General features: G+C 36.9%; 1 protein-coding gene across 2 annotated transcripts in view; it reads right to left on the bottom strand.

Moving 5' to 3' along the window:
* The window catches only part of Tbc1d8b (TBC1 domain family member 8B), an 87,940-nt gene that overhangs the window by 51,593 nt on the left and 18,388 nt on the right, over positions 1-17,959 (bottom strand). For both annotated transcript variants that reach the window (XR_015646282.1, NM_001401137.1), the window contains exons 3-7: positions 9,458-9,576; positions 7,919-8,144; positions 7,039-7,279; positions 3,129-3,336; positions 2,174-2,338 (exon numbers count right to left, since the gene is read on the bottom strand). Coding sequence is in view for 1 of the 2 variants with exons in the window: in NM_001401137.1 (NP_001388066.1) it covers positions 2,174-2,338; positions 3,129-3,336; positions 7,039-7,279; positions 7,919-8,144; positions 9,458-9,576 (959 nt within the window). In the remaining variant the exon portion in view is untranslated. The remainder of the gene's footprint in view (positions 1-2,173; positions 2,339-3,128; positions 3,337-7,038; positions 7,280-7,918; positions 8,145-9,457; positions 9,577-17,959) is intronic.

Raw genomic sequence — 17,959 nt, 5'->3', positions numbered from 1 at the left:
ATGCTAGGTATTTAATGCCGGACACTATCCATTGAGATATATCCCTAGTCCCTAGCTCTTGTTTTAGAAAGCTTTCTCTTCACTAATTTTTATGATGTCCTACAGATATAGCAAGGTATACAGAGATAATTCTAAAATGGGTCAAATTTCTTCACCATTGCTAAGATGAAAACCTTCAGTTATGGGTCAGTAAAATGGCTCGGTAGCTAAAGAAAGCTGCTGTCAGGCTGAGTCCAATCACCAGGACCCATATGGTGGAAGCAAAGAACTGACTTCTACAAGTTTTCCTATACTGACAATCAATCTCTCTCTCTCTCTCTCTCTCTCTCTCTCTCTCTCTCTCTCTCTCTTCTCCTCCTCTCCTCTCATCCTCCCTCCCTCCTCCTATCCATTCCCTTCTCCCACCACCCTCTCTCAGAGTCACACATACTTAAAATCACTGAAAATAAAACATGAGAATTCAAAAATATATTTCCATGCAAGCTCTTATACTAATTAGTATATTCTGAACATCTTTACACTAAAGCCTCTGAAATGAGAAAGAACTAGACATCCTTAGCATTTTGATGCATCTAGAAGTGGTGAACATTTAAAACAAAATCTTTCCTTGACACTCATCCACCAAAGACATGTGAGGCTTCCAAGAAAATTTATAGTGGGACATGAAAGGAAAGTGGAGGATACTCAGAATAAATGCTGGATCTAGACTAAACCTAAGATTTAAAAAAAGGGTAGGACAGATTTGACAAAAGCAAGAATGTGGAGCTATTAAGAGATTAATTATCAAGACTAGTTAAATTTTACTTGTGTTTTTGCATTAGGCTAAGGAATATTCTGGCTAAAAATATTCTAAAAAATATGTGACAGAAAATATGGGCAAGAAAAGTTCTTCATGGCCTACATAAAGATTCTGAATGTGGGACTGAGATGACACATATATTTAAATACTGAGGTTTATTGAAGGGAAGGCTTAGTCTACCAATACTACATTATAAATGAATTAGCATATTATTTAGTCTTCATTCCCCAGTGATAAAGGGCCTTATATGGCAATCTAAAGAAAATCATGCAACCCGAAACATCAATTTTGATTATTTACACGTGAATCTTTAATTAAAAATAAACTGTTAAGTTTGGTACAATTTTTAAATATGTAAAAACACAGAACTCCTGGATTGAGAGTGGAAAATTCATTTGAATTCAATCTGTCAATCCGTCTACACTTTCTTGAAAAACATACTAAAAATAAAAACCAGGTTTCTAACTACACTTTGTTCAGAATATTTATTATCTCTAACATTTTTATAACTTAGAACTTTCAGCAATATCATTGTGTATATTTAAAAATTAGAATTATTATTGCTACACTTGTGTGTTTGTGTACAGGTATGTATGTACAGAAAACACAGGTCAACTCTCTGGACTTATTTTCTTCTTTCATCCTTCCTTGGTTCTGGGAATCAAATTTAGGTTGCAGGGCTTGTATGGCAAGTCATCTCACCATCCCCCTTCCCTAAGATTTTCCTAATAAATGCCTACGTCACTGTTTTGCCTCGGACAAAATTATGTTAATAAAGGTGAACAATTAGGTATTAAAATATTTAATCTTGTTTAAAACTTCTATCTCTATAGCAATAAAAAGAAAATGTTTACTCTTTGTCATTTTATGTGTGTTTGCCTGCATGTTATGTATGTGCACCATGTGCATCCAATAACCACAGAGATCTGAAGACGCATCAGATACCCTGCAACCGGGGTTATAGGTGGTTATGAGCCGCCCAATGCAAGTGCAGACATCAAGAGCCACTGTAAGAGCAGTCTGCACTCTTAACCACCGAGTCTTGTCATCAGTCCCAATAAGAGACAACAATCAAGGTTCTCAAATACAGATTAAAAGTCAAGTTGAATGAACATATAAGAGTGCTTATTGAACAAGAGCAAATAAAGTAAAATCAAATTATAATATTTCTTAAAGTATTAATTCCTAAACACATTAAACTCCTTAATTTTTACTTCAGCACATATTTAGAGTATATAATTTCTTTAGACTTAGGCTTTTACAATAAGACAGACAGATATAAACAGGAAAATTATCATAGATTCCTTTTGGAAGACCAGACTATTCTAAAGACAAAACTGTCCTTCAAAACTATGTTATTGCCATAGAGTTTACCTCTGTGCTACCATCATCTTGAGTTGAAGCTGCCCGGCACTTGAGCCTGAGCTTTGCCACCAGTTGCTCAAAGTCTTTAACCTCATTGAAACGAAAAGCTGTTTTTCCTTTGATGCTAATGATGACGGATCTGCTGGAGTCATCAGTTTTATCTACAGCTAAAACCTGGGGAGTAAAAGAGAAAGAAGTCAATCACAGTTTCTCCTAGTGCTGACATTCAGATATGTGCTTGCTTTACTCTGTCCTGGCTGACAGTTTTGGTCTGTGGTATGACACACTAAGAGACTTGCGAATAGGAATCGTGCTAATGATCACCCACAATTCCTCAGTTCAAGTTACTTTACTTTTCAAGGAAAAAGCTAAATTAGCATGGCCTCTAAAATTATCAAGTCAAATAAAACACTCAGTGATGAATACTAATTTTTGACTAACATTAAAGTTACCAATTCTATTCCTGATGACCAAATGCATCAAATGTGACAGCCTAAATTGTTATCCTAAGTCATCACCTCTTAAACTGTGAGTCATGACCCCTTTGAGGACAAATGACCCTTTCATAGGGCTTACATATCAGATATCCAGCATATAAGATATTTAAATTATAATTCGCAAGAGCAGCAAAATTATAGTTATGAAGTATCAATGAAATAATGTTATGGTTGGAGGTCATCATAATAAGAGAAACTGCATTAAAGGATAGCAGCATAAGGAATGTTGAGAACCACTGCCCTAAATTTTTATCTACTTTTTAAAATTCCCCACTTTTTGCAAAGCTTTTCTAAAAGCAATCTCAAAATAGCTCGTAAGCTAGTATTTTTAACTTGAAGAATAATTTTGTACTTAAATGATTTTTTTAAATTGCTAAAAGGATACATTTCCTCAGCCTTGTACTACTTCACAGATTTATAGGGCGTTCTATAAATTAAAAACTTATGAGTACCCAAATTTATATTACCTCTCGTAATGGAATGATAACACTACATAGATTCCCATCCTGGCTAGCAAAGCAAATATAGTTTTCTGAAATGCACATTTTTCCATGAGTACTGAAGTGGCTGAATGGTACCCATAAAAAACATTCATGTACTTCTTTCAAAGTTTCTTCTTTGGGTAGCCTAAAAAAGGCTTTGAATTGCTCACTGTGGGCTCGATATTCCAAACCTCTGTAGAAAAAAAAAAAGGAGGGAGGGGCTCAAGTGATAAATTCTAAAGTATGAATATACCAATAGTGTTTAACCTATATAAACTATAAAGCAGAAAGATTACACATTAAGTGGTATGCTCTTCAATGAATTCTTAAATGGAAAAATAAATTAACATACAGATTCCTGATAAATTTCTTTTATTTTTTTTCCAATTTCATTTTATTCAGATTAGGAGACCCAAAAGTTACACATATTATAGGTCTCAAAATGATTGATGTCTTAGGGGTGTTTTTCTGGAGAACTAGTATTATAATACATTAATAATATATTCCTATGGCTAAACCCAACCTTAGAATATAGTAATTACATATTTGGTTATTAGAAAATCAAGCAGCTATACAAATAAAACGAAATTTAATAATGAAAACTGGTGGCATTAAAATTTAAAGAGGAAGAGCATATTATAAAGCAATATCAAGATTCAGTTAAATGAAAGTTTACATGACGGTTTAAAAACATCTAAAATTGGAGCAGAACAAAACAACACTGTTTGCACCATGCTAGGCAGAGGACTGGAGTTGATAAACAGATGCATCTTGTTAACTGACAGATAAATATATAAATACAAAGCTGTCACTCTAAATAGCATGGTTTTTCTAGAGGCACTAAATACCTTGTGCTAAGCAGCGATGCCATCTGGGGTGGTGAGGAAATTATGCAAGTTCTAACTCGAAGCCAACACAACTGAAACTAAATTCAGCCTTCCTGCATCTCCAGTTTGAAAATGTAGTACTTCACTGTGTCTGGCAAAATAATCCCGATCTATATAACCAGAAACCCATGCACATTTTCACTCTACTTCAGTTGTAATTTGGTAGATTGCTTCATTAGTAAACGGATGACTAATCACAGCCCATTCGTGTGAATAGAAAAAATTTCTGTGGCATATTATTACAAAATAAAACTGTATGCTGTGTTAAGCCCTAATTTTGCTGACATTTAAATTTTTCTGGAATAAAACACGAATGGATAGACACTAAATGTCTGCAATAGGGCTTCCTGATTGTTTACATGTTAGAGTGTATATTTATAAAGCAAACACAGGCAATGAAAACGCCCATTTAAAAATGTGACCTGAAGTCTTTCCTAGTTATTCTTAACTTACTAGAAAAAATATTTAGACATATGACTTTCGATATGCTCAGTCAAAAATATATACAAAGACAAAAATTACTACATCTCATTTAAATAATCACTAATGGATAAATTCACTGATATGTGATCTCTTAGATCCCATTTTAAGGGAAATAAATTTTTAATTTTATAAATTTTGGATTTTTCCTTTATTTTGTCTACTTTTATGTACGTGGGTGTTTTGTCTGTATGTGGGTCAGCATACCATGTGCATGTAGTACCTGAAGTTGTCAAAAGAGGACATTGGATCCCCTGGGACTAGAGTTCCAGATGATAGTGAGCCACTATGTGGGTGCTAGAAATTGACCCCAGGTCTTTTGGAAGAGTAGCCAGTGCTCTTAACCACTGAACCATCTTTCCAACCCACAAGTTTTATATTTAATTAAAATATTATATCACCTTTCCCTCCAACTCCAAACCTTCCCATCCCCCATCACCCTCTCAAATTCATGGCCTCTTGTATATGTTTGTATGAATGTATAGATACATGTATGGATAAATACATAAATATAACTTGCTGAGTCTGTTTAGTGTCACTTGTATACACATGATTTTAGGGCTGGACACTTGGTATTAGGTAACTGATTAGGGGCGCGGCCTTTCTAATCCTCTGTTTCTCAGCAGTCATTATTTATTTGTAATTCAAGCAAATGCCAGCAACATTGTAATATGAAGTGAATCTTTAAATTGCTTTCATTTATTTATGTGAATGTGAGTGTACCTGTATGAGCTTCTAGGGACCATGTGCATGCAGGAGTCTGAGGAGGCCAGAGCATGTCAGATCCCCTGGAACAGGAGTTACAGGCAGCTGTTAACCACTGTATGGCTGCTGGAAATGAAACCCAGGTCCTGTGCAAGAGCACACAGTGCTCTTACCTTCTGAGTCACCTCTGCACTTTACATTCTTAATGGAATAGTTCCGTTCATAAATCATAGAGATATGACTTTAGTAATAAAGTATAAAAATTCACTTCATTATTCTAATTTCTAGAAAAGCAGACTCTCCAAGTAATCTTTACACATCTGAATTTTAGGAATAGTTTAAGTATCATATAAAATAACTACCTGATCAGGGCTAGGTAGGACACAACAAGCCTCCATAGCCCTTGTTCTAGCCTATCCAGACGACTTGATTAGGTCTCAAACTTTCCCAGTCTATCTCCTCATCTTCCTTGCCAAAAGCAGCTTGCACTAGCTATTTCTGGATCCTTTCCTTGCCTCCTTCCTGTTGGCAAGTTCCCTTCATTCAACTGTTTAAGTGTTGAGCAGAATGAAAGGCTCTGTTTGGTTTCAGCACACCGAATATAGTAATGAACAATGATCAGTCAGATACTGTTTTCTTCCTCCTTAAAGACAAGGTCTCCTTGTGTAGGCCAGGCTGGACTAGAACTAATTAATGATCCTCCTGCCTCAGCCTTCCAAGAGCCGGAATTCTGTACACATGTCCCCATTTCCACCTAGTCAGATAGTTGTGATGTTGGCACTAATAATGATTAGTACTTCTGTAGTTCTTTTATATTTAATCACCACACATTCCACTCCTTTCTAATAGGGGTCCACAGAGGTAGGAACGCTAGAGGAGGAAACAGAAACCCTCAGTAATGATAACAGACAAATTTAGAGTTACCTAGCTGCATTAAAATCTATGCATTTCTGAAACTACTCTGTGCTGGCTACTTTTCTGTCAACTTGACACAGCTGAATCATCAGAGAAGAGGGGCCCTCAACTGAAAAAAAAATGGCTCCTTCAGACTGGGCTGTATGGAAGCCTGTCAGGCATTTTCTTAAGTGGTGGCTGATGGAAGAGAACCACCCACTGTGGGTGGTACCATACCTCAGCAGGTGGTCCTGGGTTCTATAAGAAAGCAGGCTGAGCAAGCCTTGGGAAGCAAGCCAGTAAGAAGCACTCCTCAATGACCTGTGCTTCAGCTCCTGCCTCCAGGTTCCTGCCCTGTTACCCTGTTGGAGAACTCCTGTCCTGACTTCCTTTGATGAAGGCCGGTGATATGGAAGTGTAAGTCAAATAAACCCCTTTCTCCCCAAGTTTCTTTGATCATGGTGTGTCATTACAGCAACAGAAATCCTAAGACATGCTCTAATAAATCTTATTTAAAAAATAATTTCCAAACCTAACTTCTATTATCTCTTAAAATAAAATTTCATGGACGAGGAACAGTTCTTTAGTATATGCGAATAAACGTACAAATATATACATCAATGACCAATCCCGGAGCAAAATTATCATATAATAAAGAACAGTTAACTTTTAATGTTAATCAGTGTTATATGATTCTTACAGCCAAAAATATTTTAAAATGTAAATACTGGGGCCAGCGAAATGGCTCAGAGGGTAAAGGTGCTTGCTTCCAAACCTGAGGACCCGAGTTGCCAGAATCCACTTGGAATAAGGAAAAAACTGACTTCTGCAAGCTACCCTCTGACCTTTCTACCCATGCCTGGGAATATATGACTCCCACATACGTCCCTAAAATAACAAATGAGAAGGAAAGATTAATAATTGAATACCTTTTGGTAATCTGTAGAGGATCATCAAGGACTGGGTCATTATCAAATGTTTCCTTATCAAAAAGTCTCTTTATGGCATAGTTTGTCAGCTGTTCCATAAGAAGGTAGGTTTCATTGATGTGTAAAAACATTGAGAAATAGTGGTTCTCTCCTTGAGAACATACGTGAATACTCTCTGCTACTATAACACTTGAAGTCTTTTCAAGTTTTGAGATTGCATCCCAGGAGATTATGAGTTTAACTGCAAATAAGTAAGTGTGATTAAATTCTCAATATTGATTTATCTTTGTAATTCAGTTATTTTATCATGATTGCTGGCAAAATGTCACAGTATTTTAGAGATCAAAGTTTAGTTAATAATTTGAAGCACTGTCATAAATATACAATAGTCAATGATTCTAAAAGTAGATGTATGTTCTTGTTTTTTGTTTTGTTTTGAATGTTATTGGGATTGAACTCAAGGCCTTATGTGTACTACACATGTGCTCTGCTACTGAGCTACATATCTAATACTTAGAACAATATCTTTTTAAAGAATTAGAAAATGATTTTTATATGTTTAAGTCTGTTTCTTTATATATAATTATCTAATTATACAACCATTGATGTAAAAGCTATACATATGCTATAAGTAATATCATTTTTGTGGCTTCAAAATAAGACGCAGTTCATGAGGTGCATGGCTACTAGTTAATGTTGGCCGTTTAAGAGATACATAAAGAGTCTTAAAGGGATTCTTTCTGTGGTTGGAACCTTTTTTTGATATGTATATAAGTTAATTACTTTTAATATCAATCCCTTTACTATATAAACAAGCTAACAGCACTGAGTTGAAAGGACAGTCAGAAAAGCAAAGCCGTGATAAACAATAAACACTTACTTTCTGATCCTAGCAAGAAAGAATAGAAGCTCAGAAAGTTGGTACTTAGATAGAGCCAACCCTGACAAGGAACCCGTCCTCTCCAGTAACTGCAAGAATAATAAGTTACTAGTTTCTCCTGCTCTGGTAAACCAAAAGATTTTTCAAATTTCAAAAGGGCTTCTCGAAATTTCTCAGGATCATCTTCTTTAGCAAAAGATTGTTTTCCCTCTTCAGCAATTAGTCCCTAGAAGAGAAAAAAAAATCTTCTGAAAACTAACCATTGCCTATTAACAAAAATCTTTTCCATAATTAGTTTTAAGCATAGTTGATCAAATAGACCTATATGGATACATAGGTTTTATATATATATATATATATATATATATATATATATATATATATATATACACCCACACATACACATACATACATATATATTATATATACACCCACACATATATATACACATATATACACATATATATACATATATACATACTATATACATATATATGTGCTAGTATTTTTCTCTTCATAAGAAACTATCACAAATGTAGGCATCAAACATCATCTGAATGAACAAAAGCTTTGTTCACAATTCAATGTAAAAGACAGTGAAATGAAAATACCAACAGGAATATTCATAAGAGCACCCAAACCAAACCATTGTGTAATTTTCTGAAGCACTGATTCTGGCCTTCATTCATGTGCTTCTGAAAGTCCTGAAAAGTGCAAGTAAATGGATGACCTTCCATGTCACTTCCAATCTTTATATAAGAGGACTGAAGATTTTAGTACTCCATTTACAGAATACATCCAGACACCTTTTTTCGAGTCATCTGCATTTTATTTGGGGCCCTTCAAACTCATACCAACTGACAAAGCAATAAGGAAGCTGAAGGTGAGTTGATTTCCATAAATTCTTGTTATTTAAAAAAGATATAAAATACTGGGTTTCAATATATATATATACATATATATATATATATCTCACTGTAATTTGTGCATAATTCACCTCCATAACCCTCTCTTGTTCCCCACTACTCTACTCCCACAGACCCCTTCTTACTCTCAATTTCAATGTTGTATGTGTATACAATGTAAATTTTAACATGCATTTATATTTGTGCACAAGATACATGAGACAATTTCTCCTCTTATAATCAAGATACTAACATACATTTAAATCTGTGTATGAGAGAAACATACAATATTTCTATTTCATTTTGTTCACCTTTCTCTTCCTGTTCCCATTAGTTCCCTTCCTTCCTCCTTGTAGTTTTGTCCTTCACTTTGAGTGTGCGCATGCGTATGTGCATGCGTGCATGTGTGCATGCGTGTGTGTGTGTGTGTGTGTGTGTGTGTGTGTGTGTGTAGAATTTAAAATCTGTTTATGAAAGAAACATAGGATACTTGACTTTGAATCTAGTTTACTTTGCTTAACAAAGTTATCTTCAATTCTATACAACTTTTGCAAATGTTATAATTTCTTTATGGGAGAATGAACTCCTCTGTGAATGTATACATCTTCTTTATGTACTTATCTATTCTACTTACTCTTATTTTGCCTTGTACAAAATTAGTAATATCTTCATTTGAATCGAACACAGATAAAGTCTTCATGATATTTTGTTCCAACCAGTCCCAATGTTTTGTTATTTCTTCTCTGTTGGCTCCTGGTTTATAATATAGAAAAGAAAGATCAAGGAAAACTCCTTAATAAACTTCTTGATACTTAAATTTAGTTTAAGAAGAAATTTGTCCCTTTCACAAATGATGGTCATAAAAAAACAAAGATATTAAATTTATTCTTTATTCCATCTGAGTATATAAGCATAAAGAATAGAGCTATAGTTATTATAAATGTAAAAATACAATATTTAATGAAATGGGGAAAAGTCAGTATAGCTTATGAGAAAATATAAAAAATTCTGAAGAGTAATTAGTGCCTAGAAAGTAATCAGTACCTTAAAAGAAACATGTAAACACAAAGAACACACACACACACACACACACACACACACACACACACACACTTATCCCTTGGTCCTCAAATACAACTACTACCATTGTAGTAGTTGATGGCTGAGCAATAGCAGACACATGACAGTCCTTCACATTGCTATACGAATGAGGACGTTTTACTATGGTCACAAAACATAAGAAACATTTGGTAACAATCAGACCATTCATTCAATAATCTAACAAACTTACAGAAATTTTACAATACAAGTCAGGAACCTTGTGGCAATAGTAAACCATAAGACCTATAGCTATCTTATTGAAGGTCATGATAATATTATTATTTCTAGGTTTGATTTCCCTTGTAGAAAGTGTCATTATCAAGACCCACTACCCCATTACCCAGTAACATTAAGAGTCTTCCGAGAGCCCTGCTCTGAAACACCATGAGAGAGAGAGAGAGACAGAGACAGAGACAGAGAGATCATTGCCCAGACGTGTGAGCAAACCTGAGACTGCAGGGCAGGAGAGACCGCCACTTCTGCCCACCTTTGCCCACATCCCTGGCCCAAGAGGAAACTGTATAGGGCCTCTGGGCACAGTAAGATAGGGGCAGTCAAGCTGCAGGAGCCCTGCGGTCCAGACTGTGCCCGGATCTGAACAGACCCAGTCAAAAAGCTCCCTGCACCCAAATCCCATGGGAGAAAGAGCTAGACCTTCAGAGGGGCAGACATGCCTGGGAAAGCAGAGGAGACTACTCTCTGCTCACATATCTGACTCTCGAGGAAAACGCCTAGCGCCATCAGGGGCCCCTGCACAGCACAGGGACCTAGAAGTAGGGGCAGGCCCTTCTGGTTGCTGCCCTCAGGGAGAGCCGAAACACAGCCTCGAGGAGCGACTTCAGGCCTGAGGTAAGACTAAATTTCTAGGGCTGGAGAGCTGGCTCAGTGGTTAAGAGCACTGACTGCTCTTCCAGAGGTCCTGAGTTCAATTCCCAGCAACCACATGGTGGCTCACAACCATCTGTAATGAGATCCGATGCCCTCTTCTGGTGTGGCTGAAGACAGTGACAGTGTACTCACACGTACATAATAAAATAAATCTTAAAAAAAAAAAGACTAACTTTTCTGCTCCAAGTGACCTGCCTGGTTGACTCAGGACACATGCCCACAGGAACAGCTAAAAGCCAGTGGACAGGAAAGACTACACGCCTGAAAGCAGAACACTCTGTCCCCATAACTGGCTGAAAGAAAACAGGAAAACAGGTCTGCAGCACTCCTGACACATAGGCATATAGGACAGTCAAGCTACTGCTAGAAATAGCAGAACAAGGTAACACCAGAGACAACCTGATGGCAAGAGGCAAGCGAAGGAACCCAAGCAACAGAAACCAAGACTGCATGGCACCATCAGAGCCCAATTTTCCCACCAAAGGAAACAATGATTATCCAAACACACCAGAAAAGCAAGATCTAGATTTAAAAACACATTTGATCATGATGATGGAGGACTTCAAGAAAGACATAGTAAAGAACTCCCTTACAGAAATACAGGAAAACAGAAATAAAGAAGCAGAAGCCTATACAGAGGAAATGCAAAAATCCCTGAAAGAATTATAGGAAAACACAATCAAACAGGTGAAGGAATTGAAAATGGAAATAGAAAAAATAAAGAAAGCACAAAGGGAGACAACCCTGGATATAGAAAACCAAAGGAAGAGACAAGCAGCCATAGATACAAGCATCACCAACAGAATACAAGAGATAAAAGAGAGAATCTCAGGAGCAGAAGATTCCAGACAAATCATCAGCACAACTGTCAAAGTAAATGTAAATTGAAAAAGCTACTGGTCCAAAACATACAGGAAATCCAGAACACAATGAGAAAATCATACCTACATATAACAGGTTTAGAAGAGAGTAAAGACTCCCATCTTAAAGGACCAGTAAATATCTTCAACAAAATCATAGAAGAAAACTTCCCTAACCTAAAGAAAGAGATACCCATAAGCATACAAGAAGCCTACAGAACTCCAAATAGATTGGACCAGAAAAGAAAATCCTCCCGTCACATAATAGTCAAAACACCACATGCACAAAACAAAGAAAGAATATTAAAAGCAGTAAGGGAAAAAATTCAAGTGACATATAAAGGCAGAACTATAAGAATTACACCAGACTTCTCATCAGAGACTATGAAAGCCAGAAGATCCTGGACAGATGTCATACAGACCTTAAGAGAATACAAATGCCTGCCCAGGTTACTGTATCCAGCAAAACTCTCAATTAACATAGATGGAGAAACCAAGATATTCCATGACAAAACCAAATTTACACAATATCTTTCTACAAATCCAGCCCTACAAAGGATAATAAATGGTAAAGCCCAACATAAGGAGGCAAGCTACCCCCTAGAAAAAGCAAGAAACTAATTGTTTTGCAAAAAAACAAAACAAAACAAAACAAAACAAAGAAAAGACAAGCGCACAAACATAATCTCACCTCCAAAAACGAAGGTAACAGGAAGCAACAATCACAATTCCTTAATATCTCTCAACATCAATTGACTCAATTCCCCAATAAAAAGACACAGATTAACAAACTGGATATGTGATGAGGACCCTGCATTCTGCTGCCTACAGGAAACACACCTCAGAGACAAAGACAGACACTACCTCAGAGTGAAAGGCTGGAAAACAAATTTCCAAGCAAATGGTCGGAAGAAGCAAGCTGGAGTAGCCGTTCTAATATCAAATAAAATAAATTTTCAACTAAAGGTCATCAAAGAAGATAAGGAAGGATACTTCATATTCATCAAAGGAAAAATCCACCAAGATGAACTCTCAATCCTAAATATCTATGCCCCAAATACAAGGGCACCTACATACATAAAAGAAACCTTACTAAAGCTCAAAACACACATTGTACCTCACACAATAATAGTAGGAGATTTCAACACCCCACTCTCATCAATGGACAGATCATGGAAAGAGAAATTAAACAGAGACAGACAGACTAAGAGAAGTCATGAACCAAATGGACTTAACAGATATTTATAGAACATTCTATCCTAAAGCAAGGATATACCTTCTTCTCACCACCTCATGGTACTTTCTCCAAAATTGACCGTATAATCGGGCACACAACAGGCCTCAACAGATACAGAAAGATAGAAATAATCCCATGAGTCCTATCAGACCACCACGGGCTAAAGCTGGTCTTCAATAACAATAAGGGAAGAATGCCCACATATACATGGGAGTTGAACAATGCTCTACTCAATGATAACCTGGTCAAGGAAGAAATAAAGAAAGAAATTAAAGACTTCTTAGAAGTTAATGAAAATGAAGGTACAACATACCCAAACTTATGGGACACAATGAAAGCTGTGCTAAGAGGAAAACTCATAGCTCTGAGTTCCTGCAGAAAGAAGCAGGAGAGAGCATATATCAGCAAGTTGACAGCACACCTAAAAGCTCTAGAACAAAAAGAAGCAAATACACCCAGGAGGAGTAGAAGGCAGGAAATAATCAAACTCAGAGCTGAAATCAACCAAGTAGAAACAAAAAGGACCATAGAAAGAATCAACAGAACCAAAAGTTGGTTCTTTGAGAAAATCAACAAGATAGATAAACCCTTTGCCAAACTAACGAGAGGACACAGAGAGTGTGTCCAAATTAACAAAATCAGAAATGAAAAGGGAGACATAACTACAGATTCAGAGGAAATTCAAAAAATCATCAGATCCTACTACAAAAGCCTATATTCAACAAAACTTGAAAAGCTGGAGGAAATGGACAATTTCCTACACAGATACCAAGTACCCAAGTTAAATCAGGAACAGGTAAAACATTTAAACAACCCCATAATTCCTAAAGAAATAGAAGCAGTCATTAAAAGTCTCTCAACCAAAAAGAGCCCAGGTCCAGACGGGTTTAGTGCAGAATTCTATCAGACCTTCATAGAAGACCTCATACCAATTCTATCCAGACTATTCCACAAAATTGAAGCAGGCGGAGTGCTACCAAATTCCTTCTATGAAGCCATAATTATTCTTATACCTAAACCACACAAAGACCCAACAAAGAAAGAGAACTTCAGACCAATTTCCCTTATGAATATCAATGCAAAAATACTCAATAAAATTCTTCCAAACCAAATCTACGAACACCTCAAAACAATCATCCATCATGATCAAGTAGGCTTCATCCCAGGTATGCAGGGATGGTTTAATATATGGAAAACCATCAATGTAATCCACTATATAAACAAACTGAAAGATAAAAACCACATGAAATTTCATTAGGTGCTGAGAAAGCATTTGACAAAATTCAACACCCCTTCATGATAAAAGTCCTGGAAAGAATAGGAATTCAAGGGCCATATCTAAACATAGTAAAAGCAATATATAGCAAACCAGTAGTTAACATCAAACTAAATGGAGAGAAACTTGAAGCAATCCCACTAAAATCAGGGACTAGACAAGGCTGCCTACTCTCTCCCTACTTATTCAATATAGTTCTTGAAGTTCTAGCCTGAGCAATTATACAACAAAAGGAGATGAAGGGGATACAGACTGGAAAAGAAGAAGTCAAAACATCACTATATGCAGATGATATGATAGTATATTTAAATGATCCCAAAAGTTCTACCAGAAAACTAGTAAACCTTATAAACACCTTCAGCAAAGTGGCTGGGTATAAAATTAACTCAAATAAATCAGTAGCCTTTCTCTACACAAAAGAGAAACAAGCTGAGAAAGAAATTAGGGAAATGACATCCTTCATAATAGTCCCAAATAATATAAAATACCTTGGTGTGACTTTAACCAAGCAAGTGAAAGATCTGTATGATGAGAACTTCAAGCCTCTGAAGAAAGAAATTGAAGAAGATCTCAGAAGATTGAAGGATCTCCTATGCTCATGGATTGGCAGGATTAATATAGTAAAAATGGCCATTTTACCAAAAGCAAGTACAGATTAAATGCAATCCCCATCAAAATTCCAATCCAATTTTTCACAGAATTTGACAGAACAATTTACAAATTCATGTGGAATAACAAAAAACCCAGGAAAGCGAAAACTATCCTCAACAATAAAAGGACTTCAGGGGGAATCACTATCCCTGAACTCAAGCAGTATTACAGAGCAATAGTGATAAAAACTGTATGGTATTGGTACAGAGACAGGCAGACAGACCAGTGGAATAGAATTGAAGACCCAGAAATGAACCTACACTATGGTCACTTGATTTTTGACAAAGGAGCCAAAACTATCCAATGGAAAAAAGACAGCATTTTCATCAAATGGTGCTGGTTCAACTGGAGGTCAGCATGTAGAAGAACGCAGATTGATCCTTTCTTATCTCCCTGTACAAAGCGTAAGTCCAAGTGGAACAAGGACCTCCACATTGAGCAGATACACTCAAACTAATTGAAGAAAAAGTGGGGAAGAATCTCGAACACATGGTCACTGGGAAAATTTCCTGAACAAAACACCAATGGCTTATGCTCTAAGATCAAGAATCGACATATGGGATCTCATAAAACTGCAAAGCTTCTGTAAGACAAAGGACACCTTTGTTAGGACAAAACGGCAACCAACAGATTGGGAAAAGATCTTTACCAATCCTACAACTGATAGAGGGCTTATATCCAAAATATACAAAGAAGTCAAGAAGTTAGACCGCAGGGAGACAAATAACCCTATTAAAAATGGGGTTCAGAGCTAAACAAAGAATTCACAGCTGAGGAATGCCGAATGGCTGAGAAACACCTAAAGAAATGTTCAACATCTTTAGTCATAAGGGAAATGCAAATCAAAACAACCCTGAGATTTCACCTCACACCAGTGAGAATGGCTAAGATCAAAAACTCAGGTGACAGCAGATGCTGGCGAGGATGCGGAGAAAGAGGAACACTCCTCCATTGTTGGTGGGATTGCAGACTGGTGCAACCATTCTGGAAATCAGTCTGGAGGTTCCTCAGAAAATTGGACATTGAACTGCCTGAGGATCCAGCTATACCTCTCTTGGGCATATACCCACAAGTTGCCCCAACATATAAAAAAGACAAGCGCTCCACTTCTTCATAGCAGCTTTATTTATAATAGCCAGAAGCTGGAAAGAACCCAGATGCCCTTCAACAGAGGAATGGATACAGAAAATGTGGTACGTCTACACAATGGAATATTACTCAGCTATCAAAAACAATGACTTTATGAAATTCGTAGGCAAATGGTTGGAACTGGAAAATATCATCCTGAGTGAGGTAACCCAATCACAGAAAAACACACATGGTATGCACTCATTGATAAGTGGCTATTAGCCCAAATGCTCGAATTACCCAAGATGCACAGAACACATGAAACTCAAGAAGGATGACCAAAATGGGGATGCTTCACTCCTTCTTTAAAAGGGGAACAAGAATACCCTTGGGAGGGTATAGGGAGGCAAAGTGTAGAACAGAGGCAGAAGCAACACTCATTCAGAGCCTGCCCCACATGTGGCCCATACATATACAGCCACCAAACTAAATAAGATGAATGAAGCAAAGAAGAGCAGGCTGACAGGAACTGGATGTAGATCTCTCCTGAGAGACACAGCCAGAATACAGCAAATACATAGGCGAATGCCAGCAGCAAACCACTGAACTGAGAACGGGACCCCCGTTGAAGGAATCTTAGAAACGACTGAAACAGCTAGAAGGGGATTGAGACCCCATATGTACAACAATGCCAACCAACCAGAGCTTCCAGGGTCTAAGCCACTACCCAAAGACTATACATGGACTGACCCTGGGCTCCAACCTCATAGGTAGCAATGAATAGCCTAGTAAGAGCACCAGTGGAAGGGGAAGCCCTTGGCCCTGCTATGACTGAACCCCCAGTGAACTAGACTGTTGGGGGGAGGGTGGTAATGGGGGGAGGATGGGGAGGGGAACAGCCATATAGAGGGGTTAGGGGGATGTTGACCTGGAAACCAGGAAAGGGAATAACAATAAATAAGAGATACCCAATTTATTAAAGATGGGGAAAAAAGAGTCTTCCTAGAGATGTGTATTATACAGATCTCATTAAAACGAATAAGCTTGACTGCTTAGAATGTTCCCATGATACATATAGAGGACCACAGTAAAATTGTATTGACACTGAAAATTTGTTTATTTTCTATAATCCAGTTAGACTTTTATCCATGTTATGAATATGAGCTAAATTTGTGTAATCAGCTTCATTTGCAAGAATAGTCACCTCTAACTCTTTAGAGTAGAAAGGACATTCCTTTAAAGGAATTTTGGCCAACCACCTTTAGAACTGAAATTACAAAATTCTCTTAATCTTATGTGCATTTAGTTCTGATGGATTCTAATTTGAGAGACAAAGAGAAAAGACTCAGTAGCAGGACTGAAGGAAATTTAAACCTGTCTTTTAAAGCCACACATGCTAATGATGTAATTGTGTGCTCTATCTTCACAAATATGAACGGTCTACAAATTCATGTGCATTTTTCCAAAAAATACACACTTTGGAAAAATGGAATCTGTCATTCAATTATTTTATAAGGCCTGAAATAGGGGCTGGAGAGATGGCTCAGAAGTTAAGAGCAACAGTTGTTCCTCTAGAGGACCCAGGTTCAATTCCCAGGAGGCACAGGCAGCCCACAACTCCTGTTCCAGGGGATCTGACATCCTTACACATGCATATAAGCAAAACACCAATGCATGCAAAGTAAAATACATACATACATGTATACATACATGTGTACATACATATGTAAAGAAATAAAATTTTTAAAAGACCAGAAATAGTAAGGTTTTAGTTTTGTTTAATATTGTAAAAGATACCAAACTGCCATTGCGAGTTTAAAAAAATCTGATCTGCATCATTAGCAAAACTCATCTCTTTTTCACACCACCAATATACACTGTGGAAAGATCTAGATAATTTGGCCATGAATGTTTATGTAGCACTACTTGTAAATCATTCCTTTGCATTTTAAAGGTCACAATGCCTTTTATGAAACAGCATGTAGGGCAACAAAAATACATTTCAAATATCAGGCTTCCACTTTTTCAGGGAACTACCTTTAAGTTTAGGCTCAC

The sequence above is a fragment of the Rattus norvegicus genome, chromosome X (assembly GCF_021556685.1).
Source record: "Rattus norvegicus strain SHRSP/BbbUtx chromosome X, alternate assembly SHRSP_T2T, whole genome shotgun sequence".
Lineage (NCBI taxonomy): Eukaryota > Metazoa > Chordata > Mammalia > Rodentia > Muridae > Rattus > Rattus norvegicus.
This window is presented reverse-complemented; position numbering and strand designations above follow the sequence as displayed.